Here is a 15,058-nt window from a genome sequence, read left to right as displayed (position 1 = left end):
GTAAAAATAAATAAATAAAAAAAACGCATCTGAATTAGACTTCAGAGGCTGTTATTTCATAGGCTTGAATCCGTTACCCATATCCAAGATCTATGGAGCTAATTGGGTTCTAACAAACCACTACAAAGGAAAGGGACATATTTGCTAAAGGATAAAAAAGTTCCCTTTCAATACTAGAAGGAAATACACTCCTAGTCCCCAACAGTTAACCAATGAAAGAGCATAAATTTATGACTAATAAAAATCAAGTTTTATGGAGTATATGCATTTTGTCTAGGATGTTCAAGCTTGCACGTAAAAGTATCCAGATTATTCAATTAGTTTTGCTACTGTATCTGCTTTTGTCGTTGTATTGGTAAAAATAAATATTACACGTGGAGTTAATTATGTGATTGACATGGCAAGATACGTGGATCACTAGAAAAGCGACAGCTGGAGATGAGCACTAAAAGAGATACGAGTCGCAGCAGATACGAACAAATCACCCACGAGTTGAAAAGAAATGGTTGCTCGAGTCTCTTTAAGTTATATGAAGAGGTACCAGTGGAATGAACCAAGACAGTAAAAAGGACAGATTCATGAATCTTCAATTAATGAGCGTGGATGATTACAAACGTTACAGAATCTTCACGAACAGTTACGATTACCAATTATAACGTTTCATTAATGTCATTAATGCTTATAATGACTCGGTCTTAAAAGGAAAAAGACGTTGTACTTGAAGACCTCTATATAAGGGAAAGAAATATCATTTGTATAGATACATTCTGATTATTATTGAAATATAATTACTTTCTTGTGCTTTCTATTGATTACTTTGTCATTTTTTATTCTAATTTTCTTTCTTATTTCTTAGAGAATATTGAATTTCTTGATTATTAGTAACCCGAGTACTTTTAAAAATAGGCTTTGACTGAGAATCTAATTCTTTGGTTAAACAATTTAGTTCCGTTACCGGGAATCTGATAATCTTCTCTTACTTTCTAAATCACTCTCTCTCAACTGAATCATGTCGAATGTCAATGACAACAACCAGCAGGTAGAAGGAACTCTAATTCCGTCACCTCATGGAACCCCACGCAATTCAAAAGAAGCATCACCAGAAAGATCCACTACTCATAATAATGAACAACATGGAAATGAATAAACTGTCGAGCAGGATGCTGTGAAGCAGTTAATTGTTGAGTACGTGAATGATGCTCTCCAGGCTTTCGTGATGGGACTACCAACTGTGCCACCCACACCTCCACCAAATAATACTGCAACTGTGAAAATTCCACGATCAGGGTTGGCTAATTTTGGAAGCGGAGGAACTCCCAACGAGTCACATGATGGGGGACCAGGTACGCCTAATAATTCTGATTTACAAACTTTAATACTAACCTTGCAGAAACATGTGAAAGAACAAAAGGACCGTATTGAGCAAATGCCCGGCGTACCACCTGTGATCAAAGGAGTTTATTTCGACAAATATTCACAACAACCATGGAAACCAAGCACATCTCCATTGCCAATTCTCAAAAAGTTCAAAATGCATGACATCCCAAAATAAAATGGAACGACCGATCCACGTGACCACGTTACTGCATTCACTACGGGACTAAAAGGCAATGATTTAACCAAGTGGGAGATTGAATCTGTGCTGGTCAAAAAGTTTGGGAAACACTTACTAAAGGAGCGTTAACATGGTACTCTCTTTTACCTGAAAATTCTATTGACTCTTTTGCTGAGCTTGCAGATCTATTTATAAAAGCACACTCGGGTGCACAAAAAGTTAAAAAGAGAATGGAGGATATATTCAAAGTAAAGTAAGGAGATACAGAATTGCTATGAGAATTCGTAGACAAATTCCAACGTGAAAGAATGTTGCTACCAAGAGTATCTGACAATTGGGCAGCCATGGCATATGCAAGCAATTTAAACGAGAAAAGTTCAGAAGCTACGAGGAGGCTTAAAGAGAGCCTACGAGAATTTCCTACCACGACATGGAATGATGTCTATAATAGGTACAGTACCAAGTTAGGATCGAAGAAGATATCGTAGCTCAGTCAAGGTTTGAAGAAACAACAGGTTCAAGGCGGTCAGAATCTGAGAAGAGTTCCGGTAAGAATAGGTACGAGCCTTATATGGGACCTTCGGGGCGAGAAGCTCGTTCCAAATTCGAAAACATGCGGGCTGATCACAGGTTCGCAAATAGAGATTTAGATTCGTCATCGTCGAGATTCAGAAAAGATCGAGGTGAACGTAACAAATATGCTAATACAAACGCAAGGATTGGGGACTACAATTTTAACGTGAGTACCTCCGAGTTGGTCACTGTTTTAAGAAACATGGGGGATAAGGTACGATGGCCTAAAGAAATGAGATCAAATCCAAAATAAAAGAAACCCAGAATTTTGGTGCGAATTCCATAATGATCACGACCATAGAACATCAGACTGCAGATTATTACAAGGTAAGGTGGAACATTTATTGAAGCAGGGTTATTTGACGGAATTGTTCAGCGAGAAAGGCAAACAAGCTTACATGAAAAATAGGAAAGAGCCCCCAAAACTTCCGTCTCCAAAGAAAACATTAAATGTGATAAACGGCGGAGAAGAAGTCAACAGCGTAACCTATACAACCGCGAGAAAAACAACAAAGTTCACAATAACTCACGGGAAGCGAACTCGCCAAACTCTGGAAGATGGCAACATAACCTTTGATGATGCAGATGCTGATGGATTAATGATTCCTCATAATGATACATTGGTAATATCTTTACTTATACATGATACAAATGTAAAACGAGTTTTGATTGACCCAGGTAGCTCCGTGACTATCATTCTATTACGAGTGGTGAACGAAATGATGATGGGCGATCGTGTAGTTCCAAAAGCACGTTCCTTATCTGGGTTTGATAACTCAACCGTTATTACAAAAGGCGAGATTGAACTAAGCACATACGCAAAAGGGGTCATCAAAGAAACAAAATTTCAAGTGATAGACACGGATATGGCCTATAATGTGATTCTTGGGAGGCCGTGGATTTATGATATGGATGTTGTGCCATCCACATTACATCAGGTTATCAAATTCTCTTCAAAATGAGGAATTCAACAGATTTGAGGAGATCAACAAACTTCAAGGAGTATCAATTCGGTGATACATCCAAGTCACAAAGATACGAATACAAGTCAAAAAGAAACGAGTGCAAGTCAAAAAGATGCGGGTGCAAGTGAGAAAGATGCGGTAAATCAAATTTTAACAGAAATTATATCAAAACAAACAGACGTTGACTCCAGACCATATGTAATTCAAGAGCCCGAGGAGAACGAAAACATTAAAACAACGATTGAGGAGCTTGACGCTGTTCCACTATTCGAACAATGACCAGATTGAAGAATTCATATCGAAGGAAGGTTAAACCCAAATATGAGAGGTAAGTTAATTGACTATTTAAAATCTAACGTGGATTTTTTTGCATGGTCCTATTCAGATATGACAGGTATACCTCCGGAGGTGATGACTCATAAATTAAATGAAGATCCATCATTCATACCTGTCAAACAAAAGAAAAGGAAGCAAGGATCATTCAAAAATCAAGTGATCGATGAAGAGGTACAGAAACTCTTAAAGATCGATTCAATACGCGAGGTAAAATATCTTAATTGGTTAGCTAATACTGTGGTAGTTCTGAAAAAAAAACGGTAAATGGAGAGTTTGTGTGGATTACACTGATTTAAATAAAGCATGCCCGAAGGATTCATTCCCTTTACTGCATATAGATCAATTGATTGATGCTACCGCAGGCCACGAATTATTAAGCTTTCTAGATGCGTATTCTGGTTATAATCAAATAAAAATGGACCCCTTAGACAAAGAAAAAACTTCATTTATTACAAATAGGGGAACTTATTATTACAAAGTCATGCCTTTTGGGGAAGACGATGGAAGTGTACATCTGGGGAAGACGATGGAACTTATTGTTACAAACTTCATTTATTCCAAGAACACCTGGGGAAGACGATGGAAGTGTACATTGATGATATGTTGGTTAAATCTACACAGCGGAAGATCATTTTCAACATCTTTCAACTACCTTCGAGATCCTCCGCAGATATAATATGAAACTAAACCCAGAAAAGTGCGCTTTTGGCGTAGCTTCATATTGACAGGTAGGATTGCATCTTTGGGAAGATTCATTTCAAGATCTTCAGAGAAAAGCATTAAATTCTTTTCAGTGTTGAAGAAGCAAAATCAGTTTGAATGGACTGAGGAATGCCGACAAGCCCTCAAAGATATGAAGGCATACTTAACAAATCCTCCCCTGCTGTCTAAACCAAGGGATGGAGAAAGACTATTTGTATATCTTGCAGTTGCAGAAGTAGTTGTAAGTGCAGTTTTAGTAAGTGAGGACAAAGGTAAACAATCTCATATTGATCTAGAGAAACTAGCTTTAGCATTAGTCATGGCAGCTAGGAAATTGAGACCATATTTTCAATGTCATCATATCTCCGTAGTAACTGCATATCCATTAAGAAATATTTTGCATAAACAAGAATTGTCAGGCAGACTAACCAAGGGGGCAATAGAACTAAGTGAATATGACATTATTTATCAACCTAGAACAACAATAAAGTCTCAAATTTTAGCAGATTTCGTCGCAGGTTTTAATACAAAAATAATTCTTGAAGTAGAAAAGGAATTACAATTTTTTACTAGAGCTAATCCAGGTACATGGACTTTATTTACTGATGGCTCTTCAAATGTCAAAGAAGCCGGTTTAGGTATTGTTTTAATCCCACCCTCAGGTGAAAATATAAGACAAGCAATTAAATGTTACCCTATTACTAACAATGAAGCAGAGTATGAAGTTGTAATTGCAGGTTTGGAACTAGCACGAGAACTCTTCATAGAGCAAATCATAATTAAAAGTGACTCTCAACTGGTAGTCAATCAGATGCAGGGGACTTACACTGCTAGAGAGGCACGAATGCAACAATACTTGGAAAAGACACGAGAACTGGTCAGGCAATTCCAATCGTGGAAGATCGTGCAAATACCCAGGGAAGAAAACGCAGAAGCAGACGCGTTGGCTAACCTTGCTTCAGTTGCAGAAGTAACGAGTGAAGAAAATGCTATTGTAATACATTTATTTCATTCAACACTTGACCAGGATAAACATGAGGTAAGCTCTAATAATTTAACCTAGGATTGGAGAAATGAGATTGTTAATTTTTTGCAGTACGGGATCGTACCTGAAGGCAAGAAAGAATCTCAAGTGCTTCGACGAAAAGTTGCTCGTTACTGCCTAATTCGAGATAATTTATATCGAAAAATATTTGGCGGTCCTTTAACAAGGTGCCTTGGACCCAATCAAACGGAGTACGTGATGAGGGAAGTACATGAAGAACATTGCGGAAATCACGCAGGTGGAATATCTTTAGTTAAAACACTAATCAGGGCAGGATATTACAGGCCTAAAATGGAAGAAGATGCGGAATATTTTGTAGCCAAATGTGATAAGTGTCAACGATATTTCAACAATATGCATCGAGCTGCAGAGTTATTACATACAGTTATTTCCCCATGGACATTTATAAAATGGGGAATGGATATAGTAGGGCCTTTACCACAAGCTAAAGAAAAGGTACAGTTCTTATTAGTGTTAACAAATTACTTTTCAAAATGGGTAGAGGCAGGAGCTTTCAAACAGGTACGAGAAAAGGAGGTGAAAGACTTCATTTGGCGAAACATTATATGCCGGTTTGGAGTTCCAAAAGAAATTGTATGTGATAATGGGCCACAATTTATAGGCTCGAAAATCACGGAGTTCTTTCAAAGTTGGCAAATAAAATGAGTAGCCTCTTCACCTTACCATCCCATGGAAAATGGACAAGCTGAGTCAAAAAATAAGATTATCATCAATAATTTGAAGAAGAGACTAGAAAAATTAAAAGGGAATTGGCCCGAAGAATTACCAGGAGTGTTATGGTCTTATAGAACCACCGCAAAAACAGCTACGGGAGAAACTCCATTTTCGCTTGTGTACGGTTCAGAAGCTTTAATCCCAGTTGAAATAGGAGAACCAAGCACGAGGTTCACATTAGCAACAGAAGAGTCGAACGATGAGGAATTAAGAACAAACTTGGACTTACTCGAACAAAGAAGTGAAGCAACTTTAATATGGATGGCAGCACAAAAGCAAATCATAGAACGATACTACAACAGAAAGACTCACCTCAGGTACTTCAAAATTGGGGACTTCGTTCTTAAAAAGGTTTTCCAATCAATGAAAACAACCGAACCGGGAAAGTTAAATCCAAATTAGGAAGGACCCTATAAAGTTCGAGGTATTACTGGAAAAGGTGCCTACGAGTTAAAAACCATGGATGGCAAGATTTTACCCTTGAGTTGGAATGCTGTTCATATAAAGAAATACTATTTCTGAGCAAAAGTAATACCCACTGTGAGGTATCGTTCAATTACGATTTTTGTTTTGTACAGTTAAAATTATACTAGCAATTTTAGATGATAGACAAAAAGCGAGCCCACACCAAATGATGATATTAGACCTGAAAGACACGCGGAAGAAACACTATTCCCAGTCTAGGATTGCAACCTTTCTGATGGAAATATAAAGGGTCAAGAAGTCATCATCTAAATTATATATACCTCCGAGTCCCGTATGTTTTTCCTTTTCAGGAAATGGACCACATGAAATGAATAATCAATTGTTAGAGATTTCATACTTCAAAGCTCAAACACTTGGGGGACTAAATATATATATATATATATATATATATATATATATATATATATATATATATATATATATATATATATATATATAAGGAAGGCAAAGAAGACTGGAAAAGTCAGAATTCAAGTCAAGCCTATGGTCTACCCAACAAATCGAAAGTTAAGAGCAAAGTCAAGAGCCAAAAACGCAAGCCTGAATCAAAAACCTATGAAGAATATACTCGTGGATGTAAATTTCAAAATCTTATGAATGGCAATATTCAGTCATGGGTTGCAAGATATTATTTAGTCATGGGTTGCAAGATATACCCTTGAACTTTGTAAAATCTGTTGTAAAGAAAACAGTTATGAAAGAGTTAGAGATGATACTTGAATACATGTAAAGTATTATACAATTTGAAAGTTCGAAAGATACAAAACTTCCTCAAAGTTATTCAAAGAAACGTGTGTGTTCCTATTTCTTCTTTCGTATGTTTACACCATTATGAAGTTGAGACGTCTTCTTCATTAAGTGTCGTTTATAAAAGGGCCCTCTTTTATAAATCGTGCTTGTTTCAAAAAGTCACGAAGTACTGAAGCATTTTTAATGCATAACAAAAGAGTAGTACAGAAACTCGGAATAAAATATCATAGAAGTTGAACAAAAACTTAGAAGATGATATTATAATAACTTGGTTAAAACAAGTATGAACTTAGTTCCAACCTAATTGTCTTATACAAAAAACCCAAAACGGACTGGGGGTAAGATTTTCCAAAATATTACCCCCAAATGGGACCAGGGGTAAATCTCCAAATGTTCCACCAATAATAAAAAAAATAAAGAAACATTTCAAACTTTTTAACTTTCACTATGGGGCAGAATCTGAACCAGTAGGATGAAGAGTGGCATCGTCACCAGAAGGAAGAGCAACTTGACCAGGAGAAGGTTGAACAACAGCCTCACCAGGAGCGATTTCATCACCCTCGGGAATGCCAACCTCAGGTGAAGAAAAGCTTTGACTCTGCAGGGTCTTTTCAATCATCTCTTTAGTCTTTGCAATCTCAGCATCTAAGTCAAAGCCTTCCCGGCTTACTTCCATTAACGTTTCGAGGCGAGTGTTCAAAAAAGCCCAGCTAACATCAACAACGGCTTTATCTTCAAGGGACTCATAATATTTTCCCCGCTGCTCAACCTCAGCTCTTAATTCATCCTTCTCATTCAAGGCAACATCGTAAGAAGCCTATAGAGGGCAAGAGATCTCTCTAAAAACTGAACCTTGTCTGAGGATACACGAAGATCTTCTTGAGTTTGCGTGAGTATTTGAACAAGCTCTCCAGAGTAAGCTTCTTTTTGGTTTAGAAAATCCTTTAAGCTCCTAATTTCTTCAGAAGCCTTGGAAAGTTGCTCAGTAAATGAAGACTCGAGAAGATTCTTGTCTTTGCCCGCCTGATTGGATGAGGCTTTCTCAACCGCTAGTTCCGCTGCCATAACTTTTACTTGCTGCTCTAAGGTGCAATTTTCTTCCTCTAAAACCTCCATCTCAAGTTGAAGCCCCTCGAACTGGTCTTTCCAGTTGTCTGCCTCAATGTGATAATCATTCATCAATTGCTCTGTGTGGACGATCCTTTTCATCATCTTCGTTCCGATGAGATTGATCTATGCAATGAAAAGAGGAATGTGATACCAGTAAAAGAGAAATTACATAAAATAAAAAAACAAGGTTTATACCTTTAAAGACGAATGCACAATATCATTCATCCACGTTAGAAAGCCGTGACTTTCCAGTTTTGACTTCTCAACTGGGCCAATCAGTGGTTTCAGCCATACATCAGCTTGGCCAGATTTCTTCAAAATATTACCATCTTCAGGAATCTCGATGGTAACTTGTTTCATTGCCCTACTGTTACTGGAGGAACCAACTTCAACATGGGAAGTTTTAACAGTAGGGGCACTCGAGGAAATCAAAATAGCCACGGGCGGAACAGTGGAAACAGTAGCAGGAATGGGTAACTGAGGTTCAATCGGAGCCGAGGCATGAAAAGTGGCAAGAGGCATTTCCTCAGATATAAAGCCAAGGCTTTCTTCATCAAACCCACGAGAAAAGAGCTGTTCAGTAGAGTCACGGGGTGCAGCAGGCGTCTCTTCATCAGAATTCACTAAGGTAGCATTTTCAGGCTCGGACATGGGGAACAGAACTAGGAGCGGGAGTGGCTTCGTCATCTGAAATGACCCGTCTCCTAGCCCGTGGCTTACGAACCAACGAGCCTTCATCCCGTTCTTCTTCATCGTCAAAGTTCTGTGGTCTATCAACTTTTCTTTTTGACGAAGAACTCAAGATTATCTCTTGAGCCTTTGATAGAGAGAGCCTCGAAGCAGTGATTGAAGCAACACTCACACCTCGAATGGCAAACCCTAACAAAGAAAGGGGTTAATAAGTTCCAAAATAAACATGGAAGTAAGGAAGTGAAAGAGAAAGTTACCGTGAGTCTTAACTTTCCATCCAAATCTGTTTGAAAGGTATTTCCAGGACCTTTCTTCCATAGGAGCAACGGTTAATAATTTCTCTACCCAACCACGGAGATTAGAAATCTCCTCAACAGTTCTCATGGTTGCTGAAAAAGAAAAGTAAAACAGTTACGAGATTACAAGTTCTTCACAGAAAAAGAAGAGAAATAAAAGATTGAAAGAAAGACTTACGTGCAAAGTTCCACTTCTCACGGAAGAGCATGTTCTCTTCACCTAAGGGTGGCAAGTGGGCCGGTCCCGGGCCTAAACGGGCCAAGTAGGCCGGTCTAAACGGTCCCGATCCCGGTCCCGGGCCGGTCCCAAATTAAACGGGTCAAACGGTCCCGGGCTAAATAGTCTTTTTGTAAGGACCGGCCCGGGACCGGGACCGTTTGGTCCCGGGTTAAACGGTCCCGGCCCGCGGGCTAAATGGGCTAAGTGGGCCCAACAGATTTTCTTTTTAAAAAAAAATTAAATAGATATTAGAGACAAAAGGATGTTAAAAAAAATATCTAAAGCAATGCTTTGTAAATTTCATTATAGAATTGTGACCTAAATTTTATTTAATATATATATACACTATACTATATATACATCTTATATCGAATATAACTTTTATATATATATATACTATATACTATACTATACTATACTATATGTACATCTTATATAGCTTATATACTATACACTTAGTATACACACACACACACACACACACACACACATATATATATATATATATATATAGAGCTTATATACTATACATTTAGTATATATACTATATTATACTATATATACATCTCAGTTAGTATATATATATATATATATATATATATATATTATACTATATATACATCTTATATATAGTATATAAGATGTATATATAGCTTATATATATACTATACTATACTATATATACATCTTATATATATATATATATATATATATATATATACTTTTTAGTAGTAACATGAAAGGACCAAAGTATGGTACTTCTTAGCTGGTATAAATATGGAATGATAGAAGATCAAATTTTAGCTCAACTCAGATTACATTTTCAACTAAAACTGAGTTGAGCTAAAACTTGATCTTCTATCATTCCATATTTATACTAGCTAAAAAGCACCATACTTTGGTCATTTCATGTTACTACTAAAAAGTATATATATACTAAGTGTATAGTATATAAGCTGTATAAGTGTGTATATATATATATATATATATATATATATATATATATATATATATATATATATATAAAGCTATATTCGATAAGCTATATATACATCTTATATAGCTTATATAAGATGTATATATAGTATAGTATAGTATATATACTAAATGTATAATGTATAATATATAATATATATATATATATATATATATATATATATATATATATATATATATATATATATATATATATATCGGATATAGCTTATATATTATACAATTAGTAACAATAAAGTAAGCAATAGTAGCAATTATAGAAGGAAATTAGAGAGAGATTGTGATAGATTGATGATTTTGTAAGAAAAAATGAAAGAATGAGGGGGTATTTATAGTTGAAAATAGGGAAAAAGTGTAATTATAAAAAGTTTGGGATTAAAACAAAGTTGGGGAGGTTAAATGGCGATTAAATGGCTATTTTATAAATAGCCGTTGGGATCGTTTGGCCCGCTAAGGGACCGGTCCGATCCCGGTCCCTGGCGGGCTAAATGGTCCCCGGCCTGGCGGGCCCAAATCATAGGACCGGCCCACGAGACCGGCCCAGGCCCACTAAAATCGGGCCAAATGGTCCTGGCCCGTTTGGCCCGCGATCCCGACCGGGTCCCAGGCCTGGACCGGCCCACTTGCACCCTTATCTTCACCTACTAACACACTTGTAGGAGTAGCAACAAATCAAGCATACCAGCCACGATCTTTGTCGTCTTCAGGGCTAACCAAAACCCTCTTACTTCTCGCCACGAGAGTAAAAATCCCATGACGAAATAATATGGGAGAGTAAAGATGAATCAGATGGTAAAAGGTGAAGGGTAAAGAAGCCAAATTTGACAAATATCTAAGGCATGCCACAACCCTCCATACGATAGGGCCAATCTGTCCTAAACACACATCGAAGAAACGATAAAACTCAATGATAACTGGATCAATAATTGGCCTAAAACCTAATGTGAAGGGATACGTATACACAAAAGAAAAATCAGCTTTAAAGGAAGTGATCCTTTGATTTTCATGGGGGACCAGAATCGGGAAGTCAAATTTCCAATAGCAATCTCTCCGCATAATAGAAACTAAACCCTCAGTAATCTGGGAAGGGTAAACATCAGCACGATCGTGAGAAGTCATGGAAGTGACCTGATTTTTAATTAATTCTCTATCAGTGACAAAGGAAAGTTCAGCTCTCGTCGACAGTAGGTTCACGAAGCAGTTCACTAGAATCCCTACTTCTAGCGAAAGTTCTATGTGAAGAAGAAGCCCTAGTTCTAGAAGATGATGGAGTAGTAGTACTGGGTTGAGAAGGAGAACCACGTACAAATACTGACCCTAAACAAATAAATGTTATGTGGAGTTAATACTGAAAAATCCCAAATATTCAATTGCTGAATAATTAGTAAGTGGGGGGACTATCTGTATTGGTAAAAATAAATATTACATGTGGAGTTAATTATGTGGTTGACATGGCAAGGTACGTGGATCACTAGAAAAGTGACAGCTGGAGAGGAGCACCAAAAGAGACACGAGTCGCAGCAGATACGAACAAATCACCCATGAGGTGAAAAGAAATGGTTGCTCGAGTCTCTTTAAGTTATATGAAGAGGCACCGGTGGAATGAACCAAGACAGTAAAAAAAGCAGATTCATGGATCTTCAATTAATGAGCGTGGATGATTACAAACGTAACAGAATCTTCACGAACAGTTACGATTACCAATTATAACGTTTCATTAATGTCATTAATGCTCATAATGACCTGGTCTTAAAAGGGAAAAGACGTTGTACTTGAAACCTCTATATAAGGGAAAGAAATATCATTTGTATAGACACGTTGTGATTATTATTGAAATATAATTACTTTCTTGTGCTTTCTATTGATTACTTTGTCATTTTTTATTCTAATTTTCTTTTTTTTATTTCTGAGAGAATATTGAATTTCTTGATTATCAGTAACCCGAGTACTTCTAAAAATAAGCTTTGACTGAGAATCTAATTCTTTGGTTAAACAGTCGTAAAAAAGAGGGAGGTCTCTGGATAGCTCACTATTACCATATCAACATTAGCATTACAATCCGTAATTAGCCTAGTAAAAGTCATTCCTAAAATGTCTGTCCAAACTAGTAAAATTCTAAGCCTATCAAAAAACCCTTCCAAATCAGCGACCCTGTTCTGCTCCATGTAGCAGTGTCTGGGCACTAGGTTCCCCAACCTAGACATTAATGACCTGCATTAATCAATTAAAGAGCTGTAAAATTTTATATCATGTATGAAACATGTTAATTACCTCGGCTGATTTTGAAACAATTTCCGGAGGAGCCAAGTAATTTTGAACTGCTATTTGAAAAACCTTGCATAAGAGCAATTAGTTCAGCAATAGTGTTTGTAACATTCAAAATTCCTTTCATGAAGCCTATGATCCGGTCACCATTATCATTATCAGATCAACTAGGAGAAATACCAAGTCTCATGCAGGGGCGACTCAACGGATCTTATGGCCTAAGGCGAAACTATATTGAGAGGCCCTTAAATTTATTCTATAAAAAATTTTACACTAATAAAAAAATTTGCTTTCTAAATAACAAATTAATAAGTTAAGACAACAAGTAGTGCGTTTAACACAAAATATAGGAAGAAGAGCACAAAGAACAAAGTGGTGGATTATCGGATATTGAGGTCTAGAACTCAAAGTAAAAATTATGATTTGGCTATCATCACAATCAAAAAAAAGAAATTAACATACATAACATAATAGCTTAAGTTTTGAGCATTGACGGTGTCAAAAATATTTACTCCTTCTGATCAATTTAAACAATAATTATAGTTTATTCTATTAATTAGTAGCACTATTGGTGAATATCTAAAATAAATTATAAATAACCTAATATAATATGTTGAATTACACTAAAAGAAAATCGATGCATGAATACTTTTGTGTTCATGCAGTTTCAGAGAAAATTGCAAAAGAAATTCATTATGTTGTTGAAGGATAAAATTAAAATTGAAGAGTGAAGCAAATATACTAATTAATGAGTGAGAAAATTATCATAATTTATGAACTTAATGGTATAAAATTGATGAAAAACAGATATAAACAGCGGAAGCAAATAGCCGGGATCACTTGCATGTAATATAGACAACACATAATCACAGATTTTAATCAAATATAAAATCGATACTTATCTCTTGAAGCGTGACCGCGATCGCGATAGGAACCTCCAAGCAAGAGCAAAGTCGTCCACAAGATCATCCTCCAGTTCCACTGTCTTCTACTGTGTGATCCAAATAATGCCCAGAATAGCGAAACTCGTGTGGGCGAGTTTCTCCTAGGAAAATCGTTTAGTAAAAACCCTGGCCTCCTTATGGAATAAGATCTTTTTATGTAGCCACATGTTTTAGGGTTTAAAACCTTTTCCTAAACCTGTTGGGTCTTCCTTTTCCACCAAGAAATATCATTACGTTTAATTCCTAATTATTCGAGTACAGCAGGGACTGCAATACTTAATTAACGAGGCTTCCTATTATGGACTTAATTCAAAATATCTGAATTAATACTACCATAGTAAATTATGAATTATTCACTAAAAATTTATAATTGCACTCTTCAGTTCAATTTCGAAATTCTTCCATTAAACCTTATTTAACTCCCCATGTTAAGATTCAGATACTAATCAAATAAATTAAATTACTGACAATTTAATTCATTGATTATTTCCTTTAGACTTTCGCTTAACTTATTTCATGTGACGGATACAAAATCCACCTGCAGAATTTACACATGAAAACTTATAAGCTTTCATAAAGGTGTATCATCAATCTCCAAACCGAGACATAAATTCCTTCAACTAACTATTATTTCGCCAATATATATCATCATTGTCCAAGTTACCCGGTATATTGACCCACAAAAGAATCTCGCCTTTTAAATCAAAACAATAAATAATATACATAACTAATAATAATTATATCAAGATTAAGAGTATAAGTACGTTTAGTGGTCAGAGAAGTTATTTTATTAAGTCAGTATAAAATACTTATATGTACTTGGTCCGTTCAATACATACAAAATGTACTAGCACAAGAAGTCGGAATTAAACCATTCCATAATCAAGATAAATTATATTTAATTGTGTGCTACAATTATTCCTAATGATTTGTCCAATTCCATCATTAGATCGTGAACATGATTTTTATACTTATAAGAACCGATAATTTAATTTTTCGTGTATAAGATAAACTCTATACACTAAGGACCCGTTTGGCCATGAGTTTTGCCAAAATAAATTTGGGATTTATTTGGCAAACACATGTTTGGCCATAGATTTTGTCCACATTTTGGCAAAATCTCAAATCCCAAATCCAAAATCCCAAAATCACCTCAATTGGTGATTTTAGGCCAAAACATGACCACTATATTTTTTAAAATTTTTAAATATTACCCTAAACTTTTATAGTTTGTAAAAGAGCCCACATTCATTACGACCAACTAAATATTTGATGAATATGCTCCCTTATCAGCTCAATCCTTTGTGCATCTTACTTTTGCTTCTGATTTGTAGGCTAAATGGCTTTCTGAATACTCATATCAGTTAACTTTTTCTTTTTAATTAGGAGC

At 36.1% G+C, this 15,058-nt stretch overlaps 1 protein-coding gene across 1 annotated transcript; it reads left to right on the top strand.

The window, feature by feature from the left end:
* The first annotated feature begins 2,168 nt into the window (after positions 1-2,168).
* LOC142180009 (uncharacterized) lies at positions 2,169-7,059 on the top strand. The gene is made up of 6 exons (XM_075250926.1): positions 2,169-2,342; positions 2,482-2,751; positions 3,377-3,401; positions 4,158-5,170; positions 5,228-5,632; positions 7,009-7,059. Exons 1-6 carry the CDS (start codon positions 2,169-2,171, stop codon positions 7,057-7,059), a joined length of 1,938 nt encoding a protein of 645 aa, XP_075107027.1.
* Positions 7,060-15,058: the final 7,999 nt, after the last annotated feature.

This window comes from Nicotiana tabacum, chromosome 4 (assembly GCF_000715075.1).
Source record: "Nicotiana tabacum cultivar K326 chromosome 4, ASM71507v2, whole genome shotgun sequence".
Classification (NCBI taxonomy): domain Eukaryota; kingdom Viridiplantae; phylum Streptophyta; class Magnoliopsida; order Solanales; family Solanaceae; genus Nicotiana; species Nicotiana tabacum.
This window is presented reverse-complemented; position numbering and strand designations above follow the sequence as displayed.